General features: G+C 44.1%; 3 protein-coding genes across 5 annotated transcripts; 2 read left to right on the top strand and 1 right to left on the bottom strand.

Annotated features, from left to right (window-relative positions):
* Positions 1-840: 840 nt before the first annotated feature.
* On the top strand, positions 841-5,222 carry RB195_013742 (uncharacterized protein; the record flags this gene model as incomplete). The annotated part of the gene is made up of 4 exons (XM_064203706.1): positions 841-967; positions 4,837-5,017; positions 5,075-5,147; positions 5,211-5,222. 4 exons carry the CDS (start codon positions 841-843, stop codon positions 5,220-5,222), a joined length of 393 nt encoding a protein of 130 aa, XP_064059587.1.
* RB195_013743 (uncharacterized protein) lies at positions 4,855-5,142 on the top strand (the record flags this gene model as incomplete). Its single annotated transcript, XM_013438782.2, has 2 exons — positions 4,855-5,017; positions 5,075-5,142. The coding sequence occupies 2 exons, from the start codon at positions 4,855-4,857 to the stop codon at positions 5,140-5,142; spliced, it is 231 nt and encodes a 76-aa protein (XP_013294236.2).
* An 891-nt stretch (positions 5,223-6,113) lies between the features above and the next one.
* On the bottom strand, positions 6,114-20,041 carry RB195_013741 (uncharacterized protein; the record flags this gene model as incomplete). 3 transcript variants are annotated; one of them, XM_064203705.1, is made up of 11 exons in its annotated part: positions 6,549-9,736; positions 10,112-10,181; positions 14,395-14,537; positions 15,235-15,372; positions 15,664-15,771; positions 16,466-16,564; positions 16,621-16,845; positions 16,985-17,030; positions 17,088-17,179; positions 19,659-19,907; positions 19,960-20,041. In XM_064203705.1, 11 exons carry the CDS (start codon positions 20,039-20,041, stop codon positions 6,549-6,551), a joined length of 4,440 nt encoding a protein of 1,479 aa, XP_064059584.1. The 3 variants fall into 3 exon arrangements, with proteins under 3 accessions (XP_064059586.1, XP_064059584.1, XP_064059585.1); XM_064203703.1 differs by lacking the exons at positions 6,549-9,736; positions 10,112-10,181; positions 14,395-14,537; positions 15,235-15,372 and adding an exon at positions 15,543-15,562 and having other exon boundaries at positions 16,985-17,179; positions 19,960-20,014; XM_064203704.1 differs by lacking the exons at positions 15,664-15,771; positions 16,466-16,564; positions 16,621-16,845; ... (2 more) ...; positions 19,659-19,907; positions 19,960-20,041 and adding an exon at positions 6,114-6,274 and having other exon boundaries at positions 6,544-6,737; positions 6,817-9,736; positions 15,235-15,346.
* Between the last annotated feature and the right edge of the window lie 701 nt (positions 20,042-20,742).

The following is a 20,742-nucleotide window of genomic DNA, read 5'->3' as shown; positions in this document are numbered from 1 at the left end:
AACCGACTATATTTCCGTTCTTCCTTCTACACTTTTTCCAAAAAACCTGCGCAAAGCATAAAATCTTTTTTGAAGGACTTCGAGGAGAAGTCCTTCAAGGTAGTATGTAGTCCTCCTATACTGCGTTTAACAATCCACCCAGTGGAACCCAGTCGCTCACGGCTCTGATCCAACGGTTGACGTTGAAACGCATCACGTCCGGCCCACCGTATACTGCTCTCCATGGCAAATTTGGCGGCTTCTCTAATCTTCGGTCGCTGACGTAGGACACAACTTCAAATACTGTCCTTCACTTGAATGAAGCATACTCGTAGCATCACTCTTTCGATTGAGCTTTCGATGGGATTGACTCAGAATCGAAGATTCGAAACGATGAAAAAAGTGTTATTCGTGCCAGTGAATAAGGTCAGGTCGGACATTTCATTTCTAGAAGCACCGTATCACAGATTAAACATTTCCAAGGCAAGATAACTCACCAATTTCCCTCTCCTTTACAACCATCACCTGTATATAATGGGAATGACTGTGTGCTGAGCCAACTTCAGATCCAATTCCAATCAATGAACGGGTCAGCTGCAGAAACATCTAACAACTGTCAAAATTTGAGAGAAAAAAGTGTGCAGTCTCCCTCTTCAATCACTAGCAGGTATGTACTGTATGACGATGCGAAATCAATAATGCAATCGTTCAATGAAAACTCACCAGTTCTTAGGTTTGAGGAATTTTCTCTTATATATCTAGTAATTTTGAGTGGCCTTCGAGATTGCCATTTTTCTGGTACATTCGGACAAACTAATACTACTATTGACATCTTTACATCCTACTAGATATACAGAAGGAATGGATCTTGAATTGGGTGACCGCGACTTGTCATCGACTGAGACAGGGAGCACGAAGAGGGCTATGTGTCAAGCAGAGAAAGCTCGTGCGATGCGGTCGACGCGCCTGTTTACTCAGGGGGATAATAGTTTGGAGTAGAAATATGAGCAGTGTCCAGAATTTGGAAGCATTGGTGCAACTATTGCCAGCTAAAAGTACGACAATGAGATGACTGGGTTTCACCAATGAACCTTCATAAACAGCAGGAAAGCTTCGAATAATCAGAAAACAATTATTCAAAAAAAGAGATCCTCTAACATGTGGGCGTTCCTGTTTCAATGTCGGGAAGATCCTGTAGATCACACTCATGTAGACGGAGGTGGAGGGGATGCACTTCCTGTCTAACCATCATTGGCCATATTGAATCATCGTGGATTCCTTCTAGCAGGGGCTTTTTTTTGTTGTAGGAACACAAACGTCAGAGTGAGCAAGTCTCTTTTTCGCTTATAAATGTGAAAAGAGAACCACGATTGTTAACTCTGTTCATTACGGTTAACGTTTCGGCGTCGTCATCGTCGTAAGAGCTTGGAAAGGAAAATTGTAACATATTCCCCAAATGCCTCAGAACAAGCTACCATTCTATAGGAGATCCCATCCGAAACCAAGAAACAAGAAAGCAAAAAAGTCCAAAATTGTGCTTACCCTTCATCGTGATTTTAGCTGACCGCCTTGTGATGGAATCGCACCGCTATAACGAACGGATCCGCATATGAGTCCGTAGATCAAAACTCACAAAGGTCTTGTACAGAGGCAGTTCGTTGGCTGTGTACTCTTCCTTTCCATTCATTTCCACTTTTTCCGTGATCTACGCTCATCCACTTATTATATCAAAATCCACCGCGCGTACAAACAGCGCTATCTTCTTCTTAAATGGGTTACATCCAGATAACTTGCCGAACTTAAAGGCATCACCCCACGAATCTGAAGTGGTGCAGATTTCAGGTGGAGTATTCGTATACAGGATGGGAGACTATGGAGAGGGGGGTGATTCCGTCCATTTCTTCCTAATTGCCGTAAAAAACAGCCCGGAAGGTACGGCTTCATTCGTTTTGGGACACCATTTTGTACAAGAGGTTCGATTGGAGCGCGCCAGTCTTGTGCGGTGCCGCATCTTCCGGGCCGTTTTTTACGGCAATTAGCAAGAAATTGACGGAATCGCCTCCCTCTCCGTAGTCTCCCATCTCGTATACGAATACTCCACCTCAAATCTGCACCACCCTAGATTCGTGGGGTGATGCCTTTAAAGGCACAATACGACGAATCTGAGGTGGTGCGGAATTCAGGTGGAGTGTTTGTACACGGGATAGTAGATTATGGAGAAGGGGGTGATTCCGTCCATTTCTTCCTAATTGCCGTAATAGACGGCCCGGAAGAGACGCGCGTGCACAAGGCTCGATCTCCTTGTGGAAAATAGTGCGCCGGAACGCTCGAAGCCGTATCTTCCGGGCCGTTTTCTACGGCAATTAGAAGAAATGGACGGAATCACCCTTCTCTCAGTAATCTACGATCCCGTATATGAATACTTAACTGGAAATCCGTACCATTCCAGATTCGTGGGGCGGTGCCTTTAATATGCATTCATTTTCTTCAGACGACCACGAACACTGTGGATAGGTGATGTGGGTCTCTAATCAGTAAGCTCTGTAAACCAAACTTTTTTTAGTGAGTGATTTACGTGAAGATCGTGTTCTGATTGATTTTTTTTTAAATCTTCCTAAACGTTTTGTATTCCTCACTGGAGTTGGAGTGCTTAACATTCGAGAATGGTATTATCCAACTTCAGTAAGTTAAACTAGTTACGTCATTGGCATCTTCAAATCATAGGTGCTGTAGGGAGAAGCCGGACCCTCCTCAGCTGAAGGGGGTTCAGCTTCAGGGGTGCAGCTCAAGTGAAACGGATCCTTTCGCCAACCGCAAAAAATGAGGAGATAATTTCGTCAACCGTTCAAAAGTAAAGGAGGTCCCTTCCCCAATCGTTCAAAGTGAAGGAGGTCAGAGCACCAGCAACGACTATCGCATCTATGTTTCAAATCAGTTTTTTTTTATTTACAGTATGCTTAAAAGTTAGGTCCTATTTAGACTCAGCTCAGACACAGATTATTAAGCCTAAGACTTATGTGGATAACGCTGTTCCAGCAAAATAAGAGCTAAGAATAGGAGGATTTCCGAATAACTACTAAGCTTTGTTAACATTTTTTTTACAAGTTGGATCCTCAGTGGCTTAATGATCGATATTAAAAGTTTGCACCAGCGATATTTGTAGTGTTTGTTCATCCTTGTTTCGAAATGATGTTCATGATAGCAATAATTTTTTCCTGCGAGCCATATAAATACAAGTACATCGGTGTACAATTTAATTTTCTGTTGCTTTTACTTATTAGGTAGTCGTTGTTGCGAATGCGTTTGTACTTTTTCTTCTATGAACTATGAGAGAAAGGAATTTCTTAACCATTTTTGAGCGATAACTTGGAGTGATTCTTCGCGCTTTTTCCTTTACATCACTCTGAAAACTAACGATATTTGTGCTTGCGTAGTAAGAGTAGTTGCACTGATAGACGTGAATACGTAAGTAGTTTATAACAAAAATATTCCAATTCTTCTCTCGACTCAATTAAAAGACCTTTTGTATTTGTCGTGGTTGTCGTAGTTGCTTTGAAAACAGATCCTGCGGTAAAGTCTGTCTTAAAAGACCGAGAAAAATCGTCTACTTTCAGTTCCGTTATTTCAGGATTTTATTTAGCCTTTAGGTTGTTGATATAAAAGAAAGTCCCAATGAGGATATACTTGGGTCAAAACGACATGAAGCATAGATAATTGCGTGAGCGGCTGCGCTCGAAGCGGTGGTGTGGAGCGTAGCGGTTATGATAATAGAAGGGACTTCACTACCGCCATCCATCTATGCAATTCGCCAAGGTCCCAACTCGATTCCAACCGCTGTCTCCACCACACCGCTTCAGGCGCAGCTGCTTGCGCAACTGTCCGTGCTTCATCTCGTTTTGACCCGACTATATTTAGCTTCGACAGTACTGAGTCATCCCATGAATAATGCGGTTATCAATTAAAGGCATCACCCCACGAATCTGAGGTGGTGCAGATTTCAGGTGGAGTATTCTTATAAGGGATAGTAGATTATGGAGAGGAGGGTGATTCCGTCCATTTCTTTCTGATTGCCGTGAAAAACGGCCCGGAAGGTGCGGCGCCGCACAAGACTGGCGCGCTCCAGTCCAACCCCTTGCAGAAAATAGTGCGCCAGAACGCCTGAGGCCGTATCTTCCCTGCCGTTCTTTATGGCGATTAGGAAGAAATGGACGGAATCACCTCCCTCTCCATAATCTGCTATCCCGTATACGAATAGTCCACCTGAAATCCGTATCACCTCAGATTCGTGGAGTGATGCCTTTAAACAGGTTAATGTGTAGGGGGAATTTTGGAAGAGAATCATTGAAAGTCTATCAGAGAGATAGAAGTAGACTGTCGAAAATGAAGGAAAGTACATCTTAGGTCAGAAAGCTTTATCTTTCTGTTTATCTGAATTATTAGAAGTAGGAAATCTTAGAGTACCATATTATACAAGGAATGACCCGATGGAACTTTATTTCTTTCAATGTCCACTGCATTTACACCCGATATATACAATTTGTTTTAGGATGGTTATTTGTACAATAATGAGGCTAACTGCCAGTTCAGATTGTATAAAAAGTACTAGATGTGGGATAATAATAAAAATTGTGCTGAAGAATTTTGCTAGGCTAAGGCGATTACTTTCCTTAAAAAAAAGTTTGAGAATAGAATCAATCTCACTTTCCTGAGTCTCGAAATAGCAATATCAGCGCATTATACTGCATTTTTTCTACTAATCTCTTATAGATGTGTCATCTAAAGTGCCTGAGGTTCCTCGTTTAATCCCCTAAACGGTGATTCTTTTCTTTCTAATTTTTTTTCGTTAGCAACTTCCAGAAGTCCTCCACTCAAAAGATGGAAAGCAATTCGTTGATGTCTCTCTTCCTTGTTATGCTGCTCACTGGAGTAACAGAACAGTGCGCTACGCCTTACTATCCTTATTATCCCTACAACCCCTACTATCCCTACTATCCCTACTATCCCTATTATTCTTTTGGAGGAGCCGGAGGAGTTGTAGGTACTAGTAACTTTCTAGTCAATAGTTGTTAAAACTCTTCTAGTTACGTTTGTTCAGACCCGCTGACTGGTGCATTACAAGGAGCGATCCAGGGAGGACTGATGGGCCTACTGGCGGGCCGCTAGGTGAAGTACGGATACATGACATCTCAGATGTTTCCTTATGATTGTTTGGAATTTCTCCAATGTTTTAGACATGCACCTGAACAAGATGGTTACCAAAAAAACATGTATTTGAAGCAAAAATACAAGGTTAAGGTGAACATAAAGTACTTAGTACAAAATTGAGGGACTGCTATCAACAATAGCAATATATTTAAGCGTACCCAAACAAAGAAAAAAAAAAGAAAAACACGATGAAAATTCAAGGTAAAAATATAACCATGATTTTGTTAATAATGGTTCATTAAAAGAGCATAGCATGAACCATAAAAACAGTAACTTGTTCACATTTCTAAATAACGACTATTTAACTTTGGATATGGATTCGTTAATGAAGCTAAATCCAATTCAACATTTTCTTTAGTACGCCTGAAGCGCACTACGTTCGTTGCAAAGGTCGCAACCGTGTTCAACCGAGCTGACGCGACGCGTCCACGGCAAAAGTGATTTCCAGCACAATTGCTTTGCTTGTTTGGCGCACCTGATGGAGTATTTTACCCGTACTAATAGGATCCTCACCAATAGCCACCAGTGCCTGTTTTCGCCAATATCTCGCGTCGGCCCGATTGAACGTGTTGGGTGCCGGTTGTAGAAGACCTCCAATTTACAAGGGTGTATAATACGAACAACGTATGTTTGCAACGTCTTTATTTTAAGAATCAAATTGATTTTGCCATGTTTTCGATTAATTAAATTAATTCATAGATTAAGACACATATAGTTGGGTCAAAGCGATATTATAAAGGGTGCAGTTGCGTAAGCGGAAGCGCTTTATGCGGCGCGGTGGAGATGGCGGTTGGAATCGAAAAGGGGCCATCGCTGACTGCAGCGACAGATGGTGCTAGTAAGAGTCCTCCTTGGATCCTAACCGCTGCGCCCCAGCGCCCCGCTCACGCAACGGCACTGTGCTTCATGTCGTTTTGACCCTACTATAATCACTTGGGATCGTCTAGATTCTTCTGCGATGTCGCTGGAACAGGAGTTAGTCCAGAGAATTTATTCCATCGTGTTCCATAGGTGCACCATAGAGCAGTCAGAGACAACAAAACAACAAAAGTAACTGCTGCACCTATTTTGAAGAGCAACGGAGCAATATCTGAAAAGAAACGATAACAAAAACACAATGCTCGCAGTCCTTAGATTATTTTGATGATGGAGCCCAAACTGGGAGACGGTCCTCTTATAAGATTTTCCCGTAGTCACGCTAATCCACACTACTAACTCTATCTTTTCCTGGAGGAATCCCGCCATTGTCGAATTCGTGGTACGGTGCTTTTAAATTTTTTTTTCAAACGCTTTTTATGTAATGCGATCAGCGACTAGGATGGCGAAGAAGCAGCAGGAACTAGCGTTTGAATTGATCACCTTGATCACCTTGACTCCCGTTGGTCTTCGAACCGGTCGAGCGGGCGCCAGTAATTCTTCCATTTGTCCCGGTCGCGTGCCAGAGTAGCCCAGTGGTTCCTCCTTTCGCGTGGGACACGAAGAGCATCGTAATTTTCTTTGAAGGACTTCGTGAAGAAATCTGACCATCGGGTCGGCGGTCTTCCTGTATTGCGCTTAATATCGCGGGGAATCCAGTCGCTCACGGCTCTGGTCCAACGGTTGTCGTTAAAGCGCATCACGTGTCCGGCCCACCTTATTTTACTTTCCTTGGCAAACGCGGCGGCGTCTCTGATCTTCGATCGCTGACGTAGGAGAGAACTTCGAATCCCGTCTCTCACTTGCTTGAAACGGGATACTCCTAGCATCACTCTCTCAATTGCGCGTTCAATGACGCTCACCGCGTTTTCTTCCTGCTTGCGAAGTGCCCAGGTTTCTGAGGCATAGGTCAAAGCAGGAAGTACGGTGGTGTTGAAGAGGTGAGCACGGAGCCGGGTGTTCTTGGTCTTCTTCACTACGTCCTCGATGCTCTTGTACGCTCCCCAAGCCGCTCTTCTCCTCCTGCCCAGCTCGGGGGCCAGGTCGTTCATCATGTTCAATTTCCGACCCAGATAGACGTAGCTGGTGCATTCGGATATGTTCGTTCCGTTGAGCGTGAATGGGGCATCCGAGATCCATCCGTTCCGCATGAACATCGTCTTTTGAAGATTCAGCTCAAGACCGATGCATCCACATGTTTCGGCGAATTCGGTCAGCATTCGTTCCGCTTGGCTGATGCTAGGTGTTATCAGTACGATGTCATCAGCAAAGCGCAAATGGTGTAGCTGCCGACCATCGATCTTCACTCCCATGTCGTCCCATTCCAACTTTCGCATTGCGTTCTCGAGGGTGGCTGTGAATATTTTGGGTGAGATTGTATCACCCTGTCGAACCCCCCTCTTCACGTCAATGATGATATTCTTGTAGAATGGCGAGATTCCGGTCGTGAAGTTACTGTACAACTCTCGAAGCACCTTTATGTACTGAGTGGGAACGCCTTGGTTGTCCAAGGCTTCCACGACCGCTTCCGTCTCAACTGAGTCAAAGGCCTTCTTCAAGTCGATGAAAGTGAGACAGAGCGGCATCTTGTACTCTCGTGATACCTCGATGAGTCTCGAAACAGTGTGAATATGGTCGATCGTGCTGAATCCTTTTCGAAACCCTGCTTGCTCGCATGGTTGTCCTTCATCCAAGACCTTTTCAATCCTATTAAGGATCACTCTTGTGAAGAGCTTGTAGATGACGGACAGTAAGCAGATTGGGCGATAGTTGCCGATGTCATGTGGATCTCCCTTTTTATACAGCAACACGGTCTTGCTGGTCTTCCACTGTTTAGGGACCTTGCATTCCGACAGGTAACGTGTGAAGATCCTCGCCAGGGTGTTGATGAGTACTGGCGGAAGGTTCTTCAGGTGTTCTGGTTTTATTCTGTCGGGACCGGCTGCTGTACGATTTCTCACCGACATGATAGCATGTCGTATTTCGGACGGGAGAACCGCTGGAATGACATGTCCATCTTCCCTCAGATGGTGAGGAGGCAAGTGGGTACGGCTGTCGAAGAGATCAGAGTAGAAGTCGTAGATGATTTTCTCCATTCCCCTTCTCGATGCAATGGTTGTTCCCTTCGGGTTCCGGAGAGCTGTCATCCTTGTCTTGCGACTGGCGAAGTCTCGGCGGGCATAGCGGATGCTTTTTCCCGCCTCTGCTGCTTCAGCCAGCACTTCTGCTCTTCTCTCTTTAAGGTCTTTCTTTATCGCCTCTCTGCAAAGCCTTGCGAGCTCGGACGTAAGCTCTTGGTTCCCTGCGGCTCGTGCTGCTCCACGCTGGCGTATCAGCTCAAGAGTTTCAAGAGACAGGCGTCTCTTGGTTGTTTTAATACTCTCAGCCTTCTTCGCGCAGTCATGAAGGTGTTTGACAAGCCGGTCGTATTCCTCGTCGATGTTGTCCATTGCGGAATCTTCCCAAAAGCCGGCTAACGTAGCGAAGAGATCCCAGTTGATGGTAGTTCTGGGATTTCTCTTGCTGAACTTGGCGGCTTTCTCTGCTCTCCGCGTGAAAGAAAATCTTCCTCGGAGGAGGCGATGGTCCGATCCCGTATAGAACTTTGGTACAACAGCGACATCCGTCAGGCAGAACCTTTTATTGACGATGATGTGGTCTATCTCATTACGGTACCCTCCACCGGGTGACTCCCACGTCCAGCGTAGAGAGGAGGGCTTCTGGAATTGCGAGTTCCCATGGATGGTCTTAGTCGTCATGATGAACTCGGAAAGCCTCTCCCCCTGGTCATTCCATTGTAGGCCGTGGGTCCCGATGTGAAGTTCCTCCGGCGTTCTTCTTGGGCCAACTTTGGCGTTGAAGTCGCCAATTATGACCTTGTAAAAGGCATGATCTTCTCGGTAGAACTTCTCCAGGTCCATATAGAAAGCTTCGACTTCTTCTTCTTCGTAGCTTGATGTTGGAGCGTAAGCGACGAAGATAGTCAAAGCCGGTGTGGGACCACATCTTCTCATCCGCAGACGTCCGATTCGGGTCGTGAGTTGTTCGAAAGAGTCGATGTTCTGTGCCATACTCGTGTTGACGAGGACGCCAACTCCACCAACACCTCTACTGTCGCATGTTCCTAAGAACAGTTCTTCTCCAGTTTCAAATACAGCGTTGAGAGAGTGACGTCGTCTCGTCTCGGTCAGTCCGATGACGTCGTACTTGATCTTCTTGGCTTGCACCATCAGATCTTCGATGGCCGCTTCCGATGCAAGCGTGCGTGCGTTATAAGTACAGATCGTCATCCTAGTCCTTTTCCGTTTCGGTAGCCTACATGACTCCTGCAACCCCGTCCTACCTGGCGCTACCGTACCAGGCTTTCTACCGGAGTCAGGAGACTCTTTTCTATTACTGTTTTTTGCATGAAATTTAAAACCCACGGGCAGGTTGCAAGCCTCTAGTCCCATGGGTTTTTGGGAGAACTTCCGTTCTCCCAGAGTGGACATGTGGAGCTTATTTGTTGGAGGCGACTCCAAACCGCCTCCCTTGCACCTCCCAGTCAATTGATTGCAGGCTTTTGGCCGGACCGACGTGCGGGATACAATGATTTTACGAGTCAGTCCTGGCACAGCAGAAGCAGGGAGTCCATCCCCTGAATCCACCTGCGTCTCTGGGCAAGCACAAGGTCGCTTTTGGTCCGCGGTTAGCCCCCTATCCGCCACCTGGGGACGCGCCACGTAGCCTCGCGACTAACCGGCTGTGATCCCTCTAGTGAGGGAGATCCGTGGAGCGTTTGAATTAGTATTTAGGAATTAGTAGGAATTAACCGAATGGAAAGTATAGGAAAGATAGCTGATCGATTGAGCTGCTCCTTTGTTAACACAGCCGCTGGACACTCGCGCCTCTCGCAGCGGGCCGGCGGATGCCAATTCTAATTGCGTCTGATAATTGCTCAAATACAATGAAGATAGTAGACGCAACATTGCAATCAAAATATACTGTTCAATCCTTTAATTTGAAGTCTCACTTTCCCAACTGTTCTCTTCTTTTCCAAGATCGGCCAAGATAAGTTCTGTTCGATTCTTCCCACCAGAAATCTGAAAATATACAGTAGAATCCTTAAAGTTGGGAGAAGAAATAGCTATGGGAACAAATACTGACAACGCTAGAGACTGTCTGCAAAGTTAGAGACAGTTGCACAACGCCAGCACACCACCAACTGGCGACTGTCGATTGAGCACTGTGACATGGCAGCGTTCGACACCTCAATCAATAAGGGTCGAGTCTGCAGCTTACCAGACATTCGGTAAAGACGATGGGACAGAAAACACAAGAAGAGCGTCGTTTCGATTATTCTATGGGCAACTTCACAAGTTAAGATACCTCACGATGGTCCCTAGGTAAATGCGGAGCACTCGCACGCGCCTCTACGGAAGCCGGATGTCGCAAACGTCTGCGACCAACTGGTGCAATTACGAACAAATATCACACTTCCGACTACTGTTTCCTTTTTTTTTGAAGCCCAAGTCATTTCTTTTGGAAGGAGTGTTTTCCGTTAGCTAATATTTTGCATCGATGGTGCTTGTTTCATCCATTCCTTCAAGTTACGAAGTGTAATTTTAAGGGTGCTAAGGCTGCCCGCAGGGTTTACAGCCACGAGGGCGGTGCCGCTCGTGGACGTTTATTAAATAAATCAAGTAATATAGTATTGCAAATATCAATAAATAGTGCTATAATGGATATTAATATAAAATTCCGCAAGCAAAATAAAAATATATAATACAATATAGACGTAACTGATAGCTCACTGTAAAGAACCATTACTGACCCATAAACTTTACTCATCGACAACGGAAGCAAGCGGTTAAGAGTTCGATCCCAGCCAGAATTTTTCCAATTTTGCAAAATGGAAAAAACAACCGACGCAGAGCACCTACTAAATGCATTTTCTCGCTATTTTCTTCTTATTACACAAAATTTCACTCATTGATGGTGGTTATAGACGATTAATAGTTCGATCCCCGCCGGCATCTTGATTTTCGCAAAACCGAAAAGAAATTACTGAGAAGAACATTTCACCGGCAGTTTTTCTGAAATTGTATTTAGAGGACTGTTTGCCGCATACAGGTGTTAATTAGAAGTCACTTTAGCGATTCGAACCAGGCCGCGATTGGAAATTTTTCCAGTTTTGCAAAATGCAAAAAAACTGATGAAAAATACTGGACAGATCGGATTTTAGTAGACTGAAATGAATATGAATAACGGACTACACAAGAGACGGAGGGAAACAAAGGTAACTGCTTTCTATAAAGGAAGATTTGCGACAATAAAAGAGTTAAAATATATTCTTCAGAGACTATCTGAAGCTAGATGAGAAAGCTAGTTGAGAAAAAATTGAGAAAATTAGCATTTTTCTCAACTTGTTCTCAACTAGCTTTTGAGAGAACGAAAACTATTTGAAATAAAGTAAAAATGAATTGTAATAGCAAAAATCTTTCTCTACAACATGGTTTGACCCGAATGCGTCTTTACAAGCTAAGAACTGAGTTATTGGACTTTCTTCGAAGTCATTAAGATTTTCGAAAATCTGAAATTTTGCACTTTGCCCGTTGCGAGATTGCGGTGGCACGGTTGAAAAATTCGATGCTATACTTTGATAGAGCATCAAGGAAAACCCTTAAATCCCGCAAATCTTGGTCTCTGTAGGTGTTATGGTTCTCTCAAAAGCTAGTTGAGAATAAGCCCAAATTCTGAGGCAAAATTCAGAATTTTTCTTAACTATGTTTTAAAAAAGTAGGAGAGCTGGAAGCACCAAACTTCGTAGAACTATAGAAGAAATCTCTCTCTACAAATCGCAGACAGCTATTTTGCATGGAATTCACTTTGAGCGTCGATATTCAGAAAGTAGTAATCTTATTCCTAATTGCGCCTGTAGATGTCTTTTTTTCGCTCAGTAACAGTTGTTTTTTCGATTGATAGTAATAACTTCGTTACTGTCAAAGGTAAAATGCACTATTTTAACACTCGTACACTAGACAGAAAGAACCCCGACTTTTGTCATGAATTGATCCCTGGCAGTCGCAATAAAAACGGCGAGACATCACGTTTCGCCATCGACTTTCAAGATTAATTATCAGTGATCAGCTTCAGCCGGCTATGGGTACCACATACTCACTCTTTGATTCATTCTCTTATACTCAATTTTTTCCATTTTCTTGGTGTAATGTTTTTAAAAACGACTCACTTGAAAGCAAAGCTGCAAGGCTTCGTTCAGAACGCATGTATAATTTACAATTTTTCTTGCCTTCGTACTCATGACTCCTCGCATTCATCCTAATGTGGATGTCCTTCATTTATTTAGTATTTTCCCAAACTAGTTCCGGACCAAAAGGTGTGAAATTATATCAGCAAAATCTTTAAAAAAAATACTTCATGCCATCTATTTTTCTAACATTTCGCAACTCTAATATGAGTTTATTTGAAATTGACAATCCCCTCGTCTTTTCTCCTTGCTCTCTTCATTTTTCTCCTTTGCTGACAAGCGTTACAACCCTCCTCCCACCTTCTTTGACACCGTTCTTACGACCCCTTTTTGAGAAATTCTCAACCCACGCTTGACCCTGGTTATTAGGCACACGGTTGTAAATGCTCAATAAGCATAAGCGCATACCCGTGCGGGAGGCACCACCCCTGCGGCTGTGAACTCTAGGGGAGCCTAGGATGGTTGGGTGGCGCCAGTCTGTGGCGCTAAGATCGAACTACGCGCGCGGGCGTAGAAACACCCACAGCGCAGAAGAATTGTTTTAAGTGACTGGCTTTCACATATGAGAAGCATTTGAGAAGGCGATAGTTCATCAAGCGACAGATCATCACAGGAATTGAATAGTTGAGACGGTTGGCGCCTCAAAACCTTAGCGTTTTTTTTTTTTAGAGTACGCTTGACATGTTGCTGCTGCTGCTAAGAGAAAAAAGGAAGATATAACTAGAACTGTTAATGCTTTAACTTTAGCAAACTTTCTAAACAGGTCAGAAGTGAGTAGCTAAGCCATATCATGTATTACCTCCAAAAAAACCAACCGAAAATGACTTCCATAGCAGTCCATGATCACCAAGCATGCATGCAACAACTTTTATTCGCACACTTTCGACTTGTATTCACTAGTTGGTGGCCTTACAGAGGGCCGTGGGGTTAGCTTTCATAAAGGCTAGGGTAAAGGGTCGTTGGGGGGCGAAGGACATTTAGTGGCGCCCTTATTTCCCGAAGCTCTAACTTCCTTTTTTCTCTTAGTAACTTAAATGCAGCATACCGCGAATCTGGAGTGGCACGGATTTCAGGTGGAGTATCCGTATACAGGGTCATAGATTATGGAGACCGGGGTGAATCCGCTCATCTCTCCTTGAATCACTGCAAGCAGCCGGCCCCTGAATGCTGCTTTGTACGATGACTTCTATTGCAGCGCGCCACCCTTGCATGGATAGCGTTCTTTGCTGCCTATCGGGGCAGTCCGAATTGATTTTCGACGAATCGCTGGACAGAGGCGGCGCAAGGGGTGGAGCGTTGCAATAGATGGTGTCGTACAAAACAGAGGCGGCTGTTTGCAGTGATGCAAGGAGAGATGAGCGGAACTACCCCCGTCTCCATAATCTACGACCCCGTGTGCGGATACTCTACCTGAAATCCGCACCATCTCAGACTCGTGGTATGCTGCCTTTAAGTTTACATTTCATAAATTCTCTGAAACTAATGCTTAGGCCTTAGGGCACCGATACTTTACCCAAGTACTGTTCACATTCACCTGCATTGCGACTTTGACGGGACTTCCACAGCTGAGGCGAGGTCGCTCCCTCCACAACAATCCACAAGCAGCGAGCCATTCTTCATAGGCCCTCTTCGACTTCGATGCAAGCTCCGGCTACGTAGTAACCAGAGTAAGTCGCGAAGAGTCAGCAAATTAGCAGCAGCAACCAACCACCCATGCCAATGAAGCAGTTTAACAACGAGTACGCTTTATGCGCTCTATCGACGCTTTTGCGCCGGCGCGCATAAGTCGATCCTAGCTTCAGCTAGAGGGATGATCTTGCCACCGCTAGTGTGTCAAGAGAGAGAACCTTTGGGCGGTCTGATGTATTGATGTATTGACGTTAGTATGACAGTTTACTGAACATACAGTACATTGAAAGAAGAGATCATTGGGAATTTAGTCCCAGCGTGTCCTTGTTTCACAATACTGAGTCTTATGGTACTTGACTGTTATGGTAGTTCTGATTATTGGTAGAATAAAACTTTGGATGTATGTATGAGCTACTCACCTCATACAATTCTTCCTCATCAACAACAAGTTTCGGATTATCTTTAATAACCGTAGTAATCAAGGCGGATGATTCCACTCTCCTCAACGAAACCAACGACACCTCTTCCAACGCCGAGTTATTGCTGACGACTAGAGCCGGACCTTGAATTTAAAGGCAGCATACCACGAATCTGAGGTGGTGCGGATTTCAGGTGGAGTATTTGTACACGGGATAGTAGATTATGGAGAGGGGTGTGATTCCGTCCATTTCTCCCTAATTCCCGTAAAAAACGGCCGGGAAGATGTGACGCGTGCACAAGGCTGGCGCGTTCCAATCGAACTCCTTGTGGAAAATGGTGCGCCGAAACGCTCAAAGCCGTATCTTCCTGGCCGTTTTCTGCGACAATTAGGAAGAAATGGACGGAATCACCCTTCTTTCAACAATCTACGATCCCTTATACGAATACTCCACCGGAAATCCTTACCACTCCAGATTCGTGGGGTGATGCCTTTAAGATGGTTTTTTTCCGTACGATTGCATGACGATTACATGAAACTGGAAAGGTAGATTGTTTCATAGATGGATTGGCAGAAATGTTTTGTAAGAACATTATTTTTTTTATTGCCGTGATCTTTTACGACGTTCTAAAATTTTGAGAGTTCACGTTTTTTCTACGACTGATTGCCCTTGACTTTTGTTATTGTTGAAATATGTCCTCTCGTTTTTCTGCTGATCTATCGTGTAGTATTAGAAGTATAGAACATATTTCTTCTGCTCTCATTTTTTACCCACCAGTTCAATATCTAGTATAGATACACTAAAAGTAACAAAAACGTTTGTGTAATAGCAAACACTTACGCTCCTCCTTCGGACCCGCATCAATTTCTTCCAGTGCAGATAAGAAATCTAACTTCTGTATTTCTACGTTGTCCATTATATGCAACACTCCCTCGATTTTCCTTATGGTCATGAAATGTCGCAAAGGACTCGTATCGCCTATATATTTAAAAAAAACTCGAGAAACTTCACCTTGGTTTTCTTCGAAATTTTGTAGACCTTGATTTTCAGGTTAATTGTTGTCATATTAGTGACAGTTGTAGTGTTACGCGACTCTCAACTGATTTTTGTTCGGGAAACACTCCGGGATATTCTTGTTTCTTATCACTTCATTTATTTCTTTGATACACTCAAAAAGTGTACCAATGTTGAGAAAGAAAAGAATGCTATTAAAGAAAAAAGGAAAATAACTCGCTTAGTTCTTAATTAATTTTTTGAGTTAATACTGACCTGTCCAATTTTTCACGATTAAGTCACCTCTGATAACGTCACAAAGGTGATCCGCTATGGTCGATTCAATGTATTCCCGTGTTACGGCGCCGCCCATACAGACCATTTCTGGAATTTGAAAAGAAATCCTGGAATTACTTTGCATTTTTGAAAACTTCGAATGCTTCCTACAAACATATCCTAGTCAATGTTACTGCGCCAGATTCTAACTCAGTTTTCTGTTCTGGAGTGAAGTTCAAATATCTGACTGAGAAAGTCTTGGACTGTACTGCGCTTTAAAATAGATGCAGTAGAGAATTGTTTTGCATATCAGGTGCGAAGTGTATTTGCATTCATAAATATCATGATGCGACGTATTTAAAGGTTGAGTTCGGTTCTGCGTGGTCTTGACGCAATCGAACGCGGATCACTGGGTTGGTGCGAAGAATTTCGGCTCTGAAGTTGTCAATCGCACAAAGGCGCGCTCTTCATTCTGGTGTGCGTTAGTCGAAGGCGTAACGCAGGAAGACATGTTCGGTTGAAAACATTAGGCGTGTACTGTAGTCAGGACGAGATGAAGATCGGTACAGCTGCGTAAGCGGTTACACTCGAACTACGCGGTGGGCTAGCCGTTGAGATCGAAGAGGAACCATCGCGCACTGCAGCGATGAGCCAGCTACGGTCCCTAGCCGCTAAGGCCTACCACATCGCTTATACCACTGCATCGAGTTTGTGGTTTTGACCTGACTATATTTCATGCAAACGATAAACGTTTGTGGTACAAACTGACAAAAAATAAAGGTGGGTGAAAGCATGAACAAACCACACTCTTCTTGCACCGTCATATTCAGGTTGATTATTCTTGACCGAAGCAGTCTTTCAAGGTCTTCATGTATGCATAGGGTAGGGTTACCCAAAATTTCTGAACATGCCGGATCTATTTAGCACAACTTCTCGAAATCTAGTTACAGTTCATACCATTCTCGCATACCCATGCTGGCAATTCCTGAGATTGCAGACTACGTAGGAAATTGATGTTTTTGACGTTTGTATTCTTTATAATTACACATCCGTTGAGGTTGAACGGCTTCAGCGGTTCACGTGATGGGCTGAGCGTGTTTCCTTTGAGAACGATGTCCCCATGAAGTGATTCACATCCAGCTAGGTCGTCCAGGTTCTTAAGCGGTTTTGGAACTTGACATTCTTAAAACAGAGAAACGAATGAGAAATTCGTTACAAGTGTTAAGTGTTATGGTGCAGTAGTCAAATTTACAGTGGAAATGACATTTTGAAAAAGGTATCTGATGCATGTAGTGCATCAGAGATCATAGCATAAGATCACCTCCAAACAACTGAATTGAGTTCCGTTTAGACTTCTTTGCTCCTGCCTTTAACGAGTTCAGCGTGTCGATTGTTTTATTGGAAAGTTTTTTGTTTCCGCGTACCATTAAGGTCGGCACAGATGAAGCAGGAACAGTGCCGTTCCCAAAGACTATTTCTTCAAGCCACGGATTGTTTCTGATCACAATAGCCGCCACTACAAAAAAAACATGTCAAGGCTTTTTGTATGGCAGCTACAGCATATCATCTACACCAGTTGTAGGGCTGCAGCTGTCCCAACACCTATAGGGCTGCCGCCAACCTCCACCAGGACCGGTAATTCTCTCCATACACTTCTATGCCAGATCGCGGAGTTAGCGCGTGGTCTTGCGGCAGGGGCGGTCAAAAAAGGACGAGCATGGAATGTCTACAGATATTATAACGAAGGACTAGTATGAATACGCAGGAAGTTTCGCACATTTTACAGCGACATTTTTGTGGTCTATAATTTGTAATCTATGATCGCTCGTCTGAAGGTTGCATTACTTGTTTTTTATGCCCACGATTCTTTTCTGCACTCGTTTTCTAGCGCTGGTGGAACTCTGAAGGAGCTTGATTGCGAACGGAACTATAGTACGGTCAAAATGACATCAAGCATCGTGCAGTTGCGTAAGTATTTGCGCTCGAAGCAGTGCGGCGCAACGTAGCGGGTAGAATCTAGGGGACCCTTACTGTCACCATTCCTCGCTGTAGTTCGCCATGGTCGCACCTTCGATTCCAACCGCTAGCTCCACCTCGTTGCCTCGGGCGCAGGCGCTTACTGCACCGTGCTTCATATCTTTTGACCATACTATATGAGATTTTGGCTCTGGAACTGTTTTCCTCTTTTGAAGTTGTACCTATCTTATTATTTGTCTGAGACTCCGTCCATTCATTGTTCAGCAGGCTATCACCACATGCTTGTTTCTAACGAACCTATATTGCGCGTGTGCGTGAAGGGTACTTGGCTAACCCCGTTCCCGGGCTCGAAGACAACCTCTCCAGGTGCAGTAATAATCCATTCACTGAAATCTGGTTGTTTTTCAAAGCCACGGCATTGTATCCGTTGCCGCTCATGTAATATTACATCACCAGTCTAAGCGTCCGGCTAAAGCCGGACTTCGCTCGCTTTCACTGATCAACGAAAATTAATATTAGTGTTATTAGTTCTATGAAATTGGACTTGTGTATCTCCAACAATCTTTCTTCCTTTTTTATATTATAACTAAAAGCAAAAGATTTCATAGTCTTCTTTCTAAGTTCCACATTTGGAGAACATTCGAACTTCAGCTTCAAACACTCCTTATCAATACATTGCCGACAAAATTTAAAAGTATCACGCTAAATATGGGTTTTCCTCCTGTTTTCTATAAACAGTTATCAAAGAATGATGATTTGGCATAAAATACGTGAAAGACATCATCCTACTGATAAAGATAACGTTCCACGTCAAATCACATAAACATCTTGCTACTATTTAAGCAGCCGTTTGCATGCATGCTTCCACTTTCTGAGAACGGCATGCTTCAAACTTGAAGCGAACGAAGAAGGAAATAGGCACACGGAGGAGTCGTAAAGGCGAAAGCGAAGCGCCCAGTGGCCACGGCTATGAAACGGCTGCAACCATCTATCTTTTGCGTCATGCACACAAAGTTATTGCGCACTAGTCTGACGCCGGTGGACTCCTCTCACCATTTTGTAGCCATCTGGCGCCGGCGCACCAATCCGACGCCGGTGGACCCGTCGCACCCCATATTATAGCTTTCTGGCTTCGAGGGAACAACTCGACCCCGGTGGACCCGTCGCACCCTCTTTTATAGGAATCTGACACCGGTGGACCCGTCGCACCCTCTTCTATAGGAATCGGACGCCCGTGGACCCGTCACACACCCTTCTATAGGTATCTAGCGCCGGCCCACCAATCTGACGCCGGTGGACCCGTCACACCCCCTGCTATAGGTATCTGGCACCGGTGGACCTGTCACACCTCCTTCTATAGGTATCTGGCGCCGGTGGACCCGTCGCACCCTCTTCTATAAGAATCTGACACCGGTGGACCCGTCCCACCCTCTTCTATAGGAATCTGACGCCCGTGGACCCGTTACACACCCTTCTATAGGTATCTGGCGCCGGTGGACCAGCCGCACCCCCTTTTTCGAATTTAGTGACACACAGACAAGCAAACAAACAAACAAACAAACACACACACACACACACACACACACACACACACACACACACACACACACACACACACACACACACACACACACACACACACACACGGACTAAGCTCGTTATTATATATCATGATCATGATAGTTAGATTAATGTCTTCCAACATTATTGTACTATAAGAACGAGATAATTGAAAGAAGTTGGGAGAACTCAGTGGTGACATTATATCTGAACGCTCTACCTTACTTTTTTCTCTCAAGAACTTTAGCTTGCAAGTCATAGATCTTCTAAGACTAATGCTTAGGTCGTAGGGCCGACTGATTTAGTTATTTACTTCCAGAAATAACGACTCCACTGAGCGCCCCAACCCCTCCCAACCCCCATCTACATTTTCCCCCAGAAATTAAGTGCTACTTTTAGGCATACTTTTCAAGTGTTTTCCTTTTTGTTCCGGAACCAGATAATCGGAAAAAACTCACATGCATGCTGACACCTTGCGTCTGCTGTTTTCCGAAGCGCTGGAAACTTGACCTTTTTGAGTGTTGTATTTTCGATGCGAATACACACTTGGAAACGTTGCATTTTCGAAAAGAATAAGTTGAATTCGTCGTCGAAGTCCTTCGCATCTATGACAGCCGTTTTTGTCGTAAATGACACCGTTGATTTTCGTCCGCACTTCTTTATAAATTCCGCTGTTTTCTTCTTATAGAAGTTGTAATCATCGCATTCTGAGAAATACTACAGATGCCTGATTGAAAATACTAAGTTATTCAAACTCACTATAACACATCGTCAGTCGGAATTGCAAGAGAAGGGAAAGATGAATGATTTTCATGCTGACTAGATCACTGAGATTGAGCATCACCTTTCAACGAAGAGGTCTTTTATCTGTAAGTTCTAACTCGTTCTTATCACTTGTATTTACTAAGTGATTACTGATGAGATTCTTCCTTAAGGGATGTAGATGAAAGGAAACACAGTTTGAAATGTTTTTCTAAATGTAGTGCTGCTCTTTTGAGAAACACCCTTTCTGAGAATCCTTCTTAAGAATTCTCCTCTGCTTGGTCAAAATTTGCTCAATCTTCTGTCTCAATGCACTGATACAGTTTTCTTACAAGATGTCCTTTAACGGTTCGGCTTTGTGCATTTCCTGGTAGCAACTAGCAGCTGCTCGTAGGTTTTGAAATTGTATGCAAGAAACAGTAAGAAGAAAGGATCTCCTGAGATCTCCGGAGGAAAGTCTGGTACGGCAGTGCCAGGAAGGACGTGGTTGCAGGAGTCGTCTTGGCTACCGAAACGACGAATTACTGCGATGATGATCTGTACTTACAACGCTGATTCGGTAGCGAACATTGAAGATCTGACGGAACGAGACGATGTCACCCATTGAATGCCGTATATGAGACTGGATTAGAAATGTTCTTAGGAACATGCGACAGTAGAGGAGTTGGTGTCCTTGTCAACACGAGTATGGCAAAAAAATCGACTCTTTCGAAGAACGTACGATCCGAATCGAACTTCTAGGATGAAAAGATGTAGATCTACACCGGCTTCGACAATCTT

Source organism: Necator americanus, chromosome V (assembly GCF_031761385.1).
Source record: "Necator americanus strain Aroian chromosome V, whole genome shotgun sequence".
NCBI lineage: Eukaryota > Metazoa > Nematoda > Chromadorea > Rhabditida > Ancylostomatidae > Necator > Necator americanus.
This window is presented reverse-complemented; position numbering and strand designations above follow the sequence as displayed.